Genomic DNA, 16,958 nt, shown 5'->3' on the forward strand with positions numbered 1-16,958 from the left:
TTTTTTTTGCAAAAATAGCTAGCTAAATCATTGCGGGTTAACTTTTCCGTATGGGAAAAATTACCTGCAGGAATTTACAGGGTTATTTTTGGTTATGTCATCATTTTACAAAAGGGAAAATATAACTAGCACTATGCTTTGGGGGGGACGCTTAGCAAGCATAGGAGGAACAAAGAAAAGGCATGCATTTTGCTCCCCTTTTTGTGCCCCTGGGATAACGTGCACGCACAAAGGCCGCTTTTATATATGACGAAAAGGAGACGAAAAAAGGAAATGGAAATATTTGGTCGTGTCATATGGCATTCACGTGTACCTTGGTACGTCTCAACTTTCCATCCGACCTCGTATTATCATTTTAGCGTCTGGAATAGCGTCAGCTGGTGCATCTTTTGCCGCGGCCTACATGATAAGCCACTCGATGGATACATATATAAGTGCATACTTACCGGGGGGAGAATTACTGCTCACCGTTTTTCACAGCGTGGCTGCGGAGCACTACCCCAAGCGCGCGTCTTTATGGCATGGGCACCACTTGGGCTGCAACTTCCCAAGGGGATCCCTTCTTACATCAGCGCAGCGGAACACATTCGAAGCAATTCCCATGTTGTGGCCCCAGCTGATGTTCGTATCTCCCCGTTTGGAGAAGTTAAGAGGCAAAAATTATGGCTGCCAAAATGTGTGCAATAATTTGGGGTGACCGCAGCACACGGGGAGGGCGGCTTAACCACTTTTTAAAAAAAAACTGTGCCACCTTCCAGTACGTCTTTAAACTGAGGCACGGAAAGGAATAAATAAACGATGCGTATGTTCCACTCCGTTCGATAGGATCTTATCACCTGGTATGTAGTAAAGGGGGGGGGACCACACATGGGTCATTGGTGTATTCAAACCAATTTGTTCAACTAAACTTTGGAGGTTCCCCTTTTTGGTTACTCCTTTTGTGTGCAAGTGGGGGAGGACATTCCTTCCCTTGTTGATATATTTTTTTTATGGCAAAAAAAAAAAAAAAAGGGCGTCAATTTGGGTGGGGGCCCGGTAGTAATACGCTCTGATGGTTGGCAAAGGGAAATACCGCAACGTTCTGCTTTCGAATGGTCCTACGGAAAATTGCAGAGGGTGCAGAGGATGCGGGGGATGCACAGTTTACACGACGGGGAGGAGGACCCGTTACGCTTTCATGTCGTTTTTTTTCTTTTTTTTTTGCCGTTGTGTGTGCGTTGTTCGCTCCAAGTTGGCCACCTTGCCAAGTGTAAGAACATGTCGAATGGGACACCCACGAGCTTAGCGCAGTATGTGACATTCTCACGTGGTGCATACTCGATGGAGGAAATAGTTACGAGTGGGAGGGGGATAAAACGAAGCTGCAATGTCAGTGTGTGTTACCTATGAAGAGTTGTTTATTTTCCCTCAATGGGGTTAACGGTTTTTTTTTTTTTTAATTGGGATAAATTTTCACGCGTAATTGCCGCACAGGAGGTTTTTTTTTTTTTTTTTTTCTGCTCCACAGTTTGCTCCCTTTTTTGTATCCCATATTTTGCCCATTTTTTGCTCAGCTAGGCTGAACCAGCGTGAGCAGATAGCCAGATGGCGTGATGCGAAAGGGGGAGAAGCAAACTGGGGAGAAGCAAACTGGGGAGAAGCAAACGGGGGAGACGCAAACGGGTGATGTGATTACAGTGTGGCGATTTTTTGAGAGAAGCCGCCCAGGACACAGCGGTGAACTCCCGAGTAGACACTCCACGGAGGAGAAAAAAATGCCGAGGGGAGAGCTCCAAGCCAAAGGGGAAACGAAGCGCCGCAAGGGAGGTGATGGCGACACGAAGGAAGAGCGGCTAGATCGACCGAACGCGCGCCTGAGCATAATCAAGGACAAGTCATGGAACAGCGAAAGCATGTTTAATAGCATCCTGTTCAGCAACCTATCGAAGGAACAAATCAAAATAGTACAGGTTCCCCTTAACAGGAATTTATGTATCATTGCCTGTCCAGGGTCAGGCAAAACATCCACGCTGACGGCACGCATTATCAGGAGTATCATCGAAAAAAAAAAATCTGTTGTGTGTATAACCTTCACCAATTATGCAGCCAACGACTTGAAGGAAAAAATAACAAAAAAGATTAACTGCTTGATAGATCTATATTTAGACACAGATGTGAGGTGCAAACTCTTTACCGACAAAACATTTAGGAAGAAATGCGACACGAGTACCAAGATCCACAGTAAGACTAAGCTCAAAGTGTTGCACACGGTTATGTTTATAGGGACGATCCACTCCTTCTGTAGGTACCTCCTGTTCAAGTACAAAGGAGCTTTTAAAATATTAACAGATTTTATCAGTTCAAATATCATTAAGCTAGCTTTTAATAAATTTTATGCTTCTTTTTTGAAGGGTAAATCTAGCCAGGGGATGGGAGTGAATTGTGTCGGGTCAGGCAAAGAGACAGGGGATGAGCACAAGGGGTCTTTCGATTTGATGAGCTTTTTTAGCACTTTGAAGAAAAGCTTCAGTGAGAGGGACGCGCGGGAGATAGAGGACGAGGCGGAGGGGCAGGGCGATGGGGATGGTGATTACGATGGGGAAGACGATGACTATGACGATGACGATGGTGACCACTTTTACAACTACCTCTACCACGTGAAACATGCGAACGAGAGGAAGGACCACTTCGAGCATGCGGACATCCCAAGCATCCTCAAAAAGAAACACGTTTTATTTTTGAAGAAAAAAATAAAACTCTTCAAATATGTGGAGCTGTACCAGATGAAGATCGAAATGAACCCCGTGGAGTCAAAGTTCTACGCGGAGTACAAAAGGGTCTTGCAGAATGCAAAACACATTTACTACGACTTCGATGATTTGCTCATCGAGACGTATAGACTGATGAAGGAGGATGAGCGTATCAGGGATAGAATCCTGGACGAGTGGCATTACATGTATTGTGATGAGTTCCAGGATATCAACACGACGCAGTTCAACATTCTGCAGTTTTTTGCCAATGGGAGTCGCGGCAGGGGTGCGGCGGGGAGCGGGGGGACACGCAGCGCAAACCGTCCAAATGGGGGAAACCACCCCAGTGGGGCGAACCACCCAAGTGGGGCCATCCCGCCAGGCAGGGCCCACGAGTCGGACAGGAGCCTCACCGTCATCGGGGACGACGACCAATCCATTTACTCCTTCAGGGGTGCCCACATTAACGTATTCGACAAAATTATACGAGAACACAACTGCCTTCTGTTCAAACTTGGCACCAATTTTAGAAGTACCAAAGAAATCGTCCGAGTTTCTTGCAACCTGATTTTGCACAATGCCAGTTGCAGAATAGCAAAGGAGTTACGCACGAATAACGTGCAGGGAGAGAAGGTAAGCTTCCATGCCTTCAAAACGAACAATGACCAGGTATCCTTTATCTTGAGCCAAATAATTTTTTTAAAAAAAAAGTACAGCTATAAGTTTGGCGATTTTGTTATCCTGTCTAGGACGAACAGGACATTGAAGGAGACTCTCAAGTGCATGCACAGCGTGGATGTCAGGAGGAGGGCGGTGAAGTTCTTTCGCGAGCTGGGCAAGGCGGAGAGGGGTGCGCCTAGATGTGGGGCAGGGGGGGCGGCAGGATGTGCGGCAGGATGTGCGGCAGGATGTGCGGCAGGCGGAGGAATAGCCGGGGGGACAACCGTCGGGACAGCCGTCGGGACAGCCGGCGGGGCAGCCGGCGGGGCAGCCGGGGGGGACCAGCACTGGGCGGACGTAACCACAGACACATTCAAAATACCAATCAAAGAGCTGAACAAAAAGAAGTCCTTCTTCGGGTCGAAAGAAATAGTGGAGTTAATAACTGTCCTAAGGTTCCTCCTCAACGTGGACGATGACATCATATTGAAGAAGGCTTTCAAGATTGTAAAAAACGACAAGGCGGTGCGGGGCATCCTGGACAAGCTGGAAAGCAGCGACTTTGGCGGCATCGCGCAAGAGGGGCAAGCATCCTCAACTGTGAAAGAGGCATCCTCACCTGTGAAAGAGGTATCCTCACCTGTTGCAGGATTATCCTCACCTGTTGCAGGGGTATCCTCACCCCCTGCGGGGGGAACCGCCCTCCCTGGGGGGAACAGCCCCTCCCTTTTCAACCGTATCGAGAGGATCACCCAGTGGTATATCCTATTGAAGAGGAGCCAATTGAACGGAGACGAGGTCCACCAATTGGATATGTTCACAGAAGGGGAGATAAAAAAAATTCTAGACTTTTTTTTTTGTGTAAATTATTTTTTAAAATTCGCTTCACAACCCAACTCTGTGTACAGCCTGGTGATGGACCTGCTCAGCAAAACCAGTTTCGTGAAAAGGACTCTCAAAAGGATTAGGCGGAGACGGGACGCCGAGGTGGAAGGGGAGCAGGGGGAGGAGCGGAAGAGGCTGGATGAGCTGGAGCAGCGGGAGGAACGGAAGAGGCTGGATGAGCCGGAGGAGCGGGAGGAACGGAAGAGGCTGGATGAGCCGGAGGAGCGGAAAAAGCTGGATGAGCCGCAGCATCGGGAGGAGCCGGAGCAGCGGAAGAAGCGCTCCTTCGACGAGTGCACGGGTGACAGCGATGCGAGCCACCCCGACCTCGTGAACGAACTCAAAATTAAGCGAGATCTCCGCACGCACTTCGGACTCAGCGAAGAAGACCTCGCGGAACACGAAATGCAAAATATATTCGTCCTCTTAGAGATGACAATGGAATACAAGCCAAACCAGATAAATGAGAAATGCTCAGACTGTCTGATTTCCTTCCTGAACGATTTTAAGAATAACATACACGACAGGATGTTAGTGGAGAAGGTGACCCTGACGACAATCCACAAGTCGAAGGGGTTGGAGTGGAAGGTGGTCTTTATTGTCAATGCTATGGAAGGGGAAATGCCTCAGACGGCGGAGAGTAATAGGGACATAATTGAGGAGCGGAAAATTTTTTATGTAGGCATTACTAGGGCCAAGTTTTTCTTGTACCTGCTCTGCTTCTTGCAGAACAGTCACACGGCGGAGAAGAACACCGTGTCGAGGTTCGTCAGTCAGATGGCCATTTGAGCGTGAGCGGACCTTCCGCGGGCAGCATTAGTGAGGGAGGAGCAGTGAGGAAGAAATCGTCAGGAAGCAATAGTGACGAAGCAATAGTGACGAAGCAATCGTGACGAAGCAATAGTGACGAAGCTATCGTGACGAAGCTATCGTGACGAAGCAATTGTGGGACAGCCAGCCCAGTAGCGTGTTATCACCCTTTTTTGGAGGCGCCTTTTTTTTTTTTGTGTCAGTACAGGGGAGGAAAGAAGGATGATGTGACGCCTCGAACTAGTCCCATCATTTAGCAAAGCTGCGCGGTGCGTTGGGCATTCCCGCGCATGTGTGCACGGGGGCAGGGGGCCCTCCCGTCTTTTCGTGCGGTGAGATGGAGGTGCGGTGGAGCGGTGGAGCGGCGAAACGAAAACTACTGCGCCGTTCCCATCTGCCAAACATCTTCCCACGCGAGAGAGGCATCACCAATGGGAGAGTCCCTCCCCTCTGTATAAGCGTCCAATGCATTCCCACACGATGTAAAACGATTTTTTTTTTTTTTTTTTTCAACCCACTTGTAACATCTCTTGCGCCTGAAGGAGCCCAGCGGGGGAAACCCAAAATGTCCGTTCACTTCCGCGAGTTGTTTCCCTCGAACAAGTACTGACAGAGGATCGCTGGCAGATCTGTGTGTCTGTGCGTTTGCACACAGCAGTTTTGTGTGCCACTTTTTTTTGCACCACCCTTTTGTTTAATTCACACACATAAGTGTCTAGACCAGCTGGTAGACCGCCCCAGTGCGACCCTCCACGATGCTGTCCCGTCTACACGATGTTGTGCCGCCTCTACAATGTCGTTCCGCCTCTACACTGTCCCGCCTCTACACTGTTGTGCCGCGTCCACTCCGACCTTCCCCTCCCCTCAGGGTCATAAAATTCCGAACCGACTTTCGTAACACAATCTACGATTTGTTCCTGCACAGAAAATGGGAGCTCACCACGCAGTAAGGGATCGCCGCGTTCCAGCCAGGCCGCCTTACCATGCCGCCTACCAACCACGCCGCCTTACCACGCCGCCTTACCACGCCGCCTTACCACGCCGCCTTACCACGCCGCCTTACCGCGCCGCCTTCTCCCCCCAACAGCGAAACCGACTGGAACATGTGCTGGTCGGAGAAGGACTGGATCAACGAGGTGTACGACACGCTGTCCCTGAGGAACAATCAGTACGTTAACCACTTCAGGAATTACTACGAGGTGAGGCGGTCGTCTGCATGTGTTGGTTCCTCTGCCCGTTGGTGCCTCTGCCCGTTGGTGTCTCTGTCCGTTTTTGCCCCTATCCCGCGCATCACCCTACTGCATTACTCATCTCCCTTTTCCCTCGCGCCGCTTCCCCCCGAAGCTCACGCGGAAGGACCTGCTCGCAAAAAACATGAAAAGGTTGAAAAAGCAAAATGAGAAAATAAAAAACGAAGAGGAGCTAAAGCTGATTGATATAACCCCCGTGACGTTTGTCCTTCCACTTGAGTACAAGCTCTTTCTCGAGGAATACAAACGAAGAAGTAACCGTATGTGGATTATGAAACCGATTGGGAAGTCACAGGGGAAGGGTATCTTTCTGTTCAATAAAATATCACAGATTAAGAGTTGGAGTGTCGGACGGCTGAAGGAAAAGGACGTAGACAGGGGGAGATCCCCAGAGCGGGGAGGAGACGCATGCCGAAATAAAGCGGCAAACGTGGGAGGGTCCCCCGAGAGGGGAAGAGATGCGTGCCGAAATAAAGCAGCAGACGTGGGAGGATCCCCCGAGAGGGGAAAAGACGCATGCCGCAATAAAGCCGCCGAACTGGAGAAGCCGTTAGAAGGAGAAAAAGAAGCGGAGAGACCAGAGCAGTACATCGTGCAGGAGTATATCCCCAACCCCCTGCTGATCGGTGGGAAGAAATTCGACATACGTCTGTACGTCCTCATCATGTGCTACTCCCCCTTGACGATATACCTCTACAGGAGTGGCTTCGCTAGATTTTCACATACTTATTTTAAAAACGAAAAAAATAACATGACAGATATCACGATGCACTTGACCAATGTCTCAATACAAAAAAATGCACAGGGATATGATGACAACGTGGGAGGTAAATGGTTTGTGAGAGAGTTATTCCTCTACATGATCAGTCGTTATGGAGTCGATCGAATCACGACATTAATTCGAGACATAGAAAATTGTATCATTCAGTCCTTCCTAGCAGTTCATAAAATCATCATAAATGATAAACACTGTTTTGAGCTGTATGGATTCGACATACTTATCGATAGCAATTTAAAACCATGGCTCATTGAAGTCAACTCCTCTCCTTCTCTCTCTGCCAATACTAAGGAAGACTATGCACTTAAGTTCAACATGCTCGATGAGTTAATGTCCTTAATTAATTTAGAGATGTATGACATGCCGGAGACGGACCGAGTTGGTGATTTTGATTGCATCTACAGGAGGGGCAGTCGGGTCGTCCCTTCTCAACCCTGCAACTTTTTTTCCCACTTGGGTAGGACTCCACCAGAGCGCAGCACTATGGGGGGTGTCAGACGTAGTGCTGTTAGAAGTAGTACTGTTAGAAGTAGTACTGTTAGAAGTACTACTGTTAGAAGTAGTACTGTTAGAAGTACTACTGTCAGATGTGGTAGTGTCCGTCGCAGTATTGTAAGACGTGGTAGTGTCCGTCGCAGCAGTGGCAGTGGGGCAGCTGCACTTGCGGCATCTGATGGGCGTCTCCTTATCTACTCCCACGTTTCCTCCCTTTTTAGGTGCACAGCTCTCCGGAACGGAGCATCTCAAGCAAATGGCAAAGGATATCAAACGGGGCATGGGCTCCGAAAAAACAGGGACAGCATGAAACGCAAAATGGAGAGGTGCATAGGTGCAGAAGTGTTGAGTGGAGAGGTGCAGAAGTGTCGACGTGTAGAAGCGGAGAAACGGAGAAGCGAAGATGTTTGGACGCGCAGATGTCTGGACGCGCGGATGTTTGGACGCGTCGACGTGCCACCCTGTCGGGGCGCGGGGCTACTCCATGGGACCCTTCTTTTCGCTGAGGCCATGGAGGCGCCGGTCGAGGCTCCTGTGGTACTCCCTTGACAACCTTTTGAAGTTGTTATTCTCGGCCAGGTCCTTCGCGAAAAAAAAGGTTTTCTCCTTCAGCAGGCGCATCTGCGGGGGGGGAGCAGCAGACAGGGGTGTGTACACGGCTTACGGTGATAGTGCTGCTGATAGTGATGGTGATGGTGCCAGTACGGGTGCACGTCAGAGATACGTGTGCACATGTGCCTACAACGGGGACTATGCCTTGGGGCAGGCCTACGTGTATGCACGCTACACGTGGCAGCCGCACGCCGTTGCACACCCCGACTAACCTTTCTCGATATGTCCCTGCGCAGGGTGTACGGGATGAGGGGAGAGGCACTCCTCGCCTGGGAGGCACCCTCGTTGTTAGGAACGAGCACCGAGTTGGTCCTCCCCCAGTAAAAATCGTACATAGTAAAACCGATAACACATCCTGGGAGAACAGACCCCCCGAGGGCTAACACCTTGAATGCTCTATACCTACTGCTCAGTGAATCAGGACGAGTGATTTGATAATGTAAGTCGGCATACTTATGGATGAGCAACTGGTTAATGCATTTGATGTTTTTAAAAGCCCACAAGGTCGTCAATAAAATGGACAAATGGATTAATTTAGGTTCGTAGAACAGTGTCAAGGATGAGTAAAATTTTTTTCCTAAGTCGATAAATGGGTAAATGTACTGGTGCAGGGGTGGTTTCTTCACTTCAGTGAGGGTAGATCTTCTCGATAGATCCTCCACTGAGACCTCCTCCACATACTGATCCTTTTTAGTATCAACTCCGAACCTTTGCTTGTACTCATCCTGTATGTTCTTGTTAAATTGGTCATTCTCTAGTTGTTCTTTTAGGTAAAAATGATTTCTCTCCATTTTTTATGCTTCAGGTGTTGATGCTTGACAAGGCGGGGTCCACAGGGATACATACGTTCGCCTTCTCACACGTTTGCCTCTGCATTTGGCGGCCCAAACACGGGGCACCCCCCTAACTACCTCACGACGTGTAGCATATCACCTACCCTTTGGCGACGCAGAGTTAAGCTGTCCCTTACGAAAAAATAGTTGTGAAGGGAACCTATCCTATTTGGTGATAATAAGGGCACCGTGTTTTATTTTGCCAATTGGGGTAGCTTCACAGAGGGGGAGTCAAGTCGGCGTGGAGAGGGGCCAAATGGATAAGCAGGGGGGGGAGGAGGAAGGAGAAAAATACGCGGGCGAAGGAGGAAGGAGAAAAACACGCGGGCGAAGGAGGAAGGAGAAAAACACGCAGACGAAGAAGGGGAGGCAGGCTCTGAGCGTTTTTCCCCCTTCCCATTTGGGCACATAAGTACAATGCGTTATCTTTGCAGGGCGACATGCGACTGGTGCGTAGGTAGGCGGAGATGCGCGCGTAACGTGGTGCATTCATAAGTGTACGGGCTCGTGCGCAACTTCGCGTGCAGGTACATCCTCCACCGCTTCATCGCTTCATCGCTTCTTCACTCCATCGCTTCATCACTCCATCGCTTCTTCACTCCATCGCTTCATCACTCCATCGCTTCATCACTCCATCGCTCCACCACTCCATCGCTTCATCACTCCATCGCTTCATCACTCCATCGCTTCATCACTCCATCGCTTCTTCACTCCATCGCTTCATCACTCCATCGCTTCATCACTCCATCGCTCCACCACTCCATCGCTTCATCACTCCATCGCTTCATCACTCCATCGCTCCACCACTCCATCGCTTCATCACTCCATCGCTTCATCACTTCATCACTCTATTGCTTCCTTTTTTTTCTGTTCTTTTTGTGCCTCTGACCTCATCTACGCCCCACCCGGTTTGAGAAAGACCTGAACGAGGCGCGATCTTGCCTGAACGGGAAAAAAAAAAAAAAAAAAACACAAGGGTGAAGAAGCACAAGGGTGAAGAAGCACAAGGGTGAAGAAGCACAAACTGAGGAAGTACAAACTGAGGAAGTACACAGCGAAGCAAACTCGCTCGACGCGCTCACGCAAGAATGCCTATCTGTGCATACCACTACGCGCGCATTATGCGAACAGCATGCATGTTTTTTTTTGGCGCTTAAGCTGGTCAGCCCGCCCCCCCTTTCACCCACGTAAGAACCCCTGGCGTGATTATTTGCAAAGTTGCGGCTCGGCGAAGGAGCGCTCGTCGGCGGAAGGATGTGTTACGCAAGCCACTCAGTTGTGCAAGCGGTGTAGTGTAGCGGTGTAGTGGTGAAGTGGCGAAGCGGTGTAGTGGTGAAGTGGCGAAGCGGTGTAGTGGTGTAGCGGTGTAGTGGTGAAGGGAAGCAAGAGCATACGTGGGCATACGCGCACACACGTGAACATACGCGCACACACGTGAACATACGCGCGCACACGTGAACATACACGCACACACGTGAACATACGCGCACACACGTGGCTGGTGCCCATTCGTGTGGGGGCCGCTGCGCATCCATTTGTGCAAGCACAGGCTGGGGAAAAGCATAGTCCTCGTCAAGACCGCACCCGGTGCTTCCCATTAAAGGCAGAGTAAATCAACCTCCATTCCACGCCTCTCCATTTTCAGTCAACCAACCCCCTTAACCCCTCCCCCGAAAAAAGAAAAAAATGAACGAACAGAGATCAAGGGACTACGACTACCTATACAAAATAATACTTATTGGAGATAGTGGCGTGGGGAAGTCATGCATTCTATTACGATTTTCTGATGATCATTTTACAGAAAGCTACATAACGACCATAGGAGTGGACTTCCGATTTAGAAGAATAAAAGTTGGGGATAAAATGGTGAAGTTGCAAATTTGGGATACAGCTGGACAGGAGAGGTTCAGGACCATCACATCTGCCTATTATAGAGGAGCTGATGGAATCATAATCATTTACGACACGACTGATAGGAACTCCTTCCTTCACATCAAAGAATGGATAAATGAAATAAACAAATATACAACTGAAGAAACGTGCAAACTTCTGGTAGGAAATAAATCAGACTGTAAAGACGAAATGGAGGTCTCCACCACGGAAGGAGAAAATAAAGCCAAGGAGTTAAACATCTCCTTTATTGAAACCTCTGCTAAGGATGCCACGAATGTTGAGTTGGCTTTCACCATGATAACTGAGGAGCTGATTAAAAAGAAAAAAAAGAAAAGCCTCTCCTCGCTGGGAGCTACGCAGTCCAAGGTGAAGTTGTCTCCGGAGGACCACGGCCCCGGTGCGCTCTGCTCCTGCTGAGGTGGGGAAGCGGGGAAGCGGTGCGGCTGTAAAATGTTGAAGTGGCGAAGCGGTGACGTGGCGAACGGAGGGGCGCCTACCCCTCTGCGCAAGGTGACACATTGGGAGGAGACACACGTCGCTCGGCCCCTTCAGCGAGCGGCCCCTCCATCGAGCGGCCCCTTCACTGAGCGGCTTCTCCATTGCGCCCCCCTTCCTTGCGAAGCACACTCCGACTGACCAGTCGACCCCGTTTGCGCAAGTTCGCACGGGCGAAGAGCAACCACTCCTAGTAATAGTAACTCCTCCCCATTGATAAAGCTAATTTTTTTTTTTTTTTTTCCCCTTTACTTCTTCCCCCGTAAATGTATTCGCTGCCCCTTCTGTGCGCCCATTTGCTGAGTGCCCCATTTGAGGAGGCCTCCATAAGCATATAAAAATAAATCTACCAAGAAAAAAGAAGTGCCCTTGCACGGCAGAGTGCCTACATGCACAGAAGTTTGCATACAGGCATACATACAAATAGTTGCACATAGTGTGTGTAGGCCTAGGCACGCACATGCAGTCTTTTTTTTTTTCCTTTCCTTTTTTTTTTTTTTTTTGTAAACGCGGACCCAGAGGATAGCTATTGTTTTCCCTGTTAAAACTTATTTGTGAATGTGAAGTTGGCTCGCGTGGTGGGGGTGGACGTTCCGAACAGAGGAACATGGAGTCAGCCCTTGCAGGGCGGGTGAACTGGCAGGGGAGGTCTCCCCTCCTTAGGATTAATTGGCGACCTCGGCAGGCCCACACAGTTAGGATTTCAATTAGCCAGCAAAGCTCAGCGGCGAAGGTTTGCCTGTTTGAGTGCGCATTCCCACCGGGGCGTCACCTCTCAGGGGATTCCCCTCTCAACGCGCTCGTCTGAAATGTGCCCTAAAACGAGCTCGTCTTAAATGTGCCCTAAAACGAGCTCGTCTTAAATGCCCCCTACAAGGCGCTCGCCTTAAATGTCCCCTAAAACGCGCTCGCCTTAAATGTCCCCTAAAACGCGCTCGTCCTACGTGGTGATTAAACCGCTATGCAGCCGAAATTACGGGAGCCCCGCTAAATTGCCTCTCGCGTGTGTGTAGGGCCCTGTTCTGGGTGACATGCAAAAGTGGCGTGTAAGTACACTCCAGGTGTGTGGAAAAAAAGAAAGAAAAAAAAGAAGCTGTAACGGGGGGGTGATGCAAGTGGGAAATTAAAAATGGTAACGTTGCGGGGGGTGCGCATGACGTAGTTCCCACTTCGCCGCCCCCACTTCGCTGCTCCCACTTTGCCGCTTCCACTTCGCCGCACCCCGGGCTAGGCGAAGCTGAAGGTGACCTCGTAGGCCCGGTTGTTCGCGTAGCACTTGCAGTGGAAGGAGCTGTTGTACTTGGCCCGGTTGGCATTGTACTGGTCGATGAACTGAGGTGTGAGGACTAGAATGGACTCCTCGAAGACTTCCCCCCCTGGGGAGGACATGTGTACGTAGGTCTTAGGATATATCGTGAGGAACCCCTTGCTGTCCTTGAGGTAATCCCTAATGAAAATCTTCTTCTTATTATCATAAATTTCGTTGAAGCAGGTATTCTTGTTCTTCTTATTAACAGGGCAAATGATACCAAGAGTGATTTGGCTAGCTGGCTCATTCTCCACCCCCATATTAACCGTGACGCTGACTTTATTCCCATGAACCTTTACCTTATCGCAATTCTTTTCAACTCCTGCATATGCACAGATATTATTTTTCCTAGAAAAATCGACACCTAAAATGGGTTCCTGTACACCACCCGCATGGAAAGTGACATTTTTATTCTGCGTTTTATGAGATCCATTGTTACTGAGAAATACCATCTGTGTAGTCGACTGAGAAGAAATAAAAGAAGGGAGCTTGAAGATGTAATAGTAATCATCTACCTTGATATATCTTGTATTCGGAGGGAAAGAAACCTTTGTTAATAAATTCTGAGATCGTGCATCAGGTAGTTTAAAGTAGATAATATTATTAGGGTAGAGATTTACAACAGATTGGTTTACATCAGTATTGTCTAAAATAAAATTTGGTTTATAGTTGATGTGGAGAGTTAGATAAAAATCCTCTCCTAGGTAGCACTCCAATTTCATGTCTTTCAAAAAGTATTTCTCGATGTCCTTCTTAATGTACAGTGTGTATAATGAAAAATTGCTATACTCATAAACGCTCTCTATTTTATGAACGATATTTACAGACTCTAACACCTTATCATATCTTAAGTAAAAGCATTTTCTTATGTCTTGTCTAACTCCGTTATATATACTAACTGTAAAAAATCGATCCTGTCCTTCGACTGTTAAATCGTCGTAGTTTACATCACAGTAGTATTTATTTCCTCGTTTAACAAATCCTGCATTCATATCATCTCTTTTTATATACATAAGTGTGCAATTCTTTACTGTTCCCTTGTGAGATAACACATATGTGTAGGTTTCCTTCTCATTAGTGTAGTTATAGATCAATCTTTTACTGTCTAATTGGAAGAGTTTCCCTCGGTGGTACTCTTTCCCAATGCTTTTTGGAACTTCTATCGGCATCAAATATGTGTTGTTATACATATAGTACAGTGTACATGGGGGAGCCTTTCCGTCAGATAGAGGAGCTATGTAGTAACCTCTCAGCTTGGCAATGTCCCATATGTAACTTTGCTCTCTTACTAGGTTAACATCATGACATTCGAAGTCGTGATCCTTCTTGTACGAACACTTGAAATACTTGGTGAGGGATACCTTGGAGGCCAGGTACTGGAAGCCGATTTCATTTCCGCTGATCTTCGGCACCAGGCTTCCGTACGTCGTGTGCTTGTCCATGTTGGGGTGGTAGAAATGGAGTCTTTTCCTGGGGTGGGCGGTTATAAGAGGCGCGGTTGGACGTGGAGCGGTTTGAAGAGGCGTGGTTGGAAGAGGCGCGGTTTGAAGAGGCGCGGTTTGAAGAGGCGCGCTTGGAAGCGGGGGAAGCGGGGGGAGAGCGAGGTGCAGGCTGCGCAGGGGAAGGGCGATTCGTCCCCTCCCCCCGCTTCTCCCTCTTCTCCCACGTCCAACCGCTTCCCCCGCTCCCTCGCTGCTTACTTCCAGGTGAGCCCCCCGTCGGCGCTGGCGTGGCAGATGACGAGCAGCCCCACGTTGGGCTTGGCGTTGCGCTTGTTGTTGACACCACAAATGAGGAGGTGTCCCACGCCGAAGAGATCGAAGGAGTTCAGCGCGTAGTCACTGAAGGAAGATGGCTCGAACATGTTCAAGTCGATGTGCACCTTCTCCGTTTTCAGCGTTTTTAAATCATCAGAAACACTTCTGAAGCATTCGTATGGTTGAATCGACAGATTTTTGTTAAAACAAAAAACTACGACTAGCTCCTCACCATTTGTAAAGCTGTAAAAATATCTGAGTATTTTTATCGTATAGCTACTGAGTACTTTGTTTTGCATTTTCCATTTTTTGTCTTCTCCATAGGAGCTAATCAATATATTATACTTATTCACCGAAGTGGAGGATACCTTGTCCAAGCACACTTGCACTATTTCTCCTTTGAAATTAACAAAGTGCTCGAGGTAGCACTTCTTCATGTTGGTGTCCTTTGAGATGAGTTCATTTTCGACGTTGAAGTAGAACCCCCTTGCTCCCCTGTACGCTATGGATACCCATAGGAGGAGGCCGAGCAGCGAGCCCAGCGCGGCCATTTCGCTTGCGGGGGGGCCTATGCTGCGTATATGTGTGTGGCTGCGTATATGTGTGTGGCTGCGTATATGTGTGTGGCTGCGTATATGTGTGTGGCTGCGTATATGTGTGTGGCTGCGTATATGTGTGTGGCTGCGTATATGTGTGTGGCTGCGTATATGTGTGTGGCTGCGTTTGTTTGTAACTCTGTGAACGACTCCGTTTGTTTGTGACCCAGTTTGTGGGCGACTGCGATTGTAGGGGGTTGCATACACGTGGGTGCCGCGCCTGTGCCTCTGGGCTGCGTTGCGATCTGCTATTACGCGTTTTTGTCTACCACTACGCGTGCACCTTAAACGGGTCGGCAAGACGTGTCATTATTTTACTGCCCCCCTCTTTCGATTCGATCCCTTCCTTTCTTCCTTCCCACTCCCCACTCGAGGTCGTTCCTCAGGGGTAACACCTTGGTGGGAAAAAAAAAAAAAATTCTGAGCGTAAAGAAAAAAAAAAAAGGAAACCCCTATCGAAGGATAGAATACACGAGTGAATGGGAGAGAAGCGCAAGTCATGCGTGCTCTTGCGTGGAGGGACCATTCCTATGCGTCTTTCAATAATAAAAAAAAAAAAACATAAAATAAAATAATAAAACGAAACGGAGTAGGCGGCACATCTCGATGTCGTGTGTACACAGGCAGACCCAACCCGAATCACCCCAACTCAATCGCGTCAACCCTGTGAAGATTGTCAATTTAGGTAAACCTCAATCAGATGGACCAGAAGAAACAAAAAAAGCTCACCTGTGTATGCATGTCCCGGTTGGGGGGCTTTGGAAGGGTGACGCGGCAGGTGTACGTACAGGGGAGCACTTCCAACAGGGGAGCACTTCCAACAGGGGGGCACTCCCAACAGGGGAGCACTTCCAACAGGGGAGCACTTCCAACAGGGGAGCACTTCCAACAGGGGAGCACTCCCAACAGGGGGACACTCCCAACAGGGGGGCACTCCCAACAGGGCAAATTTACTTTCGCATTTTACAGGCTACACCGCATGTACGTACTCCTCTGTGGATGTTGGACTGGTGTAATGAGATGTCCGCTTCAAGATGGTCAACCTTTTGCCTTCCACCTGACCATCTCCCTCTTCTATCCCCCTTTTAATCTGACAAGTCAGGTGATTTTTTTCCCCCTCATCAACCCCACTTAGTGCATACCAAGCAAACGATGACAAAGTAACGTTGAAGGCCATCCTTACACACAAAAAGGAAAAAAAAGTGGCGCATTTGTCGCGCTGTTGACCAGACAAACTGCCTCCGTTTTGACAGCCCCCTTTTGACCGCTCCGTTTCGCCACTTCTTCTTAATGCTGGCTGGGTGGGACAACACAAACGAGCTGTTAAGTGTCCACATCCATGCCCCTTTATATGAGAAGCACAATGCGGGCGGGCGGCTGCTCCTACGTCCCATCACATGTAGGGTTATGCCAAAGTTTTCACGGCGAGCCTCTTCAAGGGGGTGTCTATTTTGTAGCCTTTCCTAATGGAAGAGGCCCTTCGTTCCTGGCACTTGGCAAGTCGGCCGCGTCTTCCGCGTCTGCCCCGTCTCCGGTGTGTCCATTTCGTCCACCCCTATTGCATCGATTGCCTTGATCGGCTCGGTTGCCCTGATCGGCTCGCTTACCCTCATTGGCTCACTTAGCCGAACTCCGCGAAGGCACAGGGGCGGCATTATATGAGCGTCCCTTCCAATCATCACAGTTGACCTCCCACCTGTGTGGGGTCCGCTCCTGGACGGGTGTAGACTTGTCAACGTCGCCCCATTCCCCCCTGACCGGGTGGTCGCATGGTTACATCACCACCTCCCCACCTCTTCACTGCTTACATGGCCACAGGGTACGTTGCAGCGTTCCCTTTTCTTGTTGTAAAAAAA

General features: G+C 49.0%; 5 protein-coding genes across 5 annotated transcripts; 3 read left to right on the top strand and 2 right to left on the bottom strand.

Moving 5' to 3' along the window:
- Positions 1-1,754: 1,754 nt before the first annotated feature.
- PCYB_102750 (UvrD/REP helicase) lies at positions 1,755-5,063 on the top strand (the record flags this gene model as incomplete). The annotated part of the gene is made up of 2 exons (XM_004222824.1): positions 1,755-4,019; positions 4,164-5,063. 2 exons carry the CDS (start codon positions 1,755-1,757, stop codon positions 5,061-5,063), a joined length of 3,165 nt encoding a protein of 1,054 aa, XP_004222872.1.
- An 889-nt stretch (positions 5,064-5,952) lies between these two features.
- On the top strand, positions 5,953-7,916 carry PCYB_102760 (tubulin tyrosine ligase-like protein 1; the record flags this gene model as incomplete). Its single annotated transcript, XM_004222825.1, has 4 exons — positions 5,953-6,030; positions 6,172-6,283; positions 6,429-7,524; positions 7,829-7,916. Coding segments are annotated over 4 exons (1,371 nt in total), but the record flags the coding sequence as incomplete, so codon positions are not given.
- Positions 7,917-8,084: 168 nt separating this feature from the next.
- Positions 8,085-9,010, bottom strand: PCYB_102770 (hypothetical protein; the record flags this gene model as incomplete). Its single annotated transcript, XM_004222826.1, has 2 exons — positions 8,085-8,228; positions 8,432-9,010. 2 exons carry the CDS (start codon positions 9,008-9,010, stop codon positions 8,085-8,087), a joined length of 723 nt encoding a protein of 240 aa, XP_004222874.1.
- A 1,728-nt stretch (positions 9,011-10,738) lies between these two features.
- Positions 10,739-11,581, top strand: PCYB_102780 (small GTPase Rab1; the record flags this gene model as incomplete). The annotated part of the gene is made up of 2 exons (XM_004222827.1): positions 10,739-11,342; positions 11,568-11,581. The coding sequence occupies 2 exons, from the start codon at positions 10,739-10,741 to the stop codon at positions 11,579-11,581; spliced, it is 618 nt and encodes a 205-aa protein (XP_004222875.1).
- Positions 11,582-12,668: 1,087 nt separating this feature from the next.
- PCYB_102790 (hypothetical protein) lies at positions 12,669-15,001 on the bottom strand (the record flags this gene model as incomplete). Its single annotated transcript, XM_004222828.1, has 2 exons — positions 14,632-15,001; positions 12,669-14,071 (listed from the first exon to the last, which is right to left on the bottom strand). Coding segments are annotated over exons 1-2 (1,713 nt in total), but the record flags the coding sequence as incomplete, so codon positions are not given.
- Between the last annotated feature and the right edge of the window lie 1,957 nt (positions 15,002-16,958).

Source organism: Plasmodium cynomolgi, chromosome 10 (assembly GCF_000321355.1).
Source record: "Plasmodium cynomolgi strain B DNA, chromosome 10, whole genome shotgun sequence".
In the NCBI taxonomy this organism is placed as follows: domain Eukaryota; phylum Apicomplexa; class Aconoidasida; order Haemosporida; family Plasmodiidae; genus Plasmodium; species Plasmodium cynomolgi.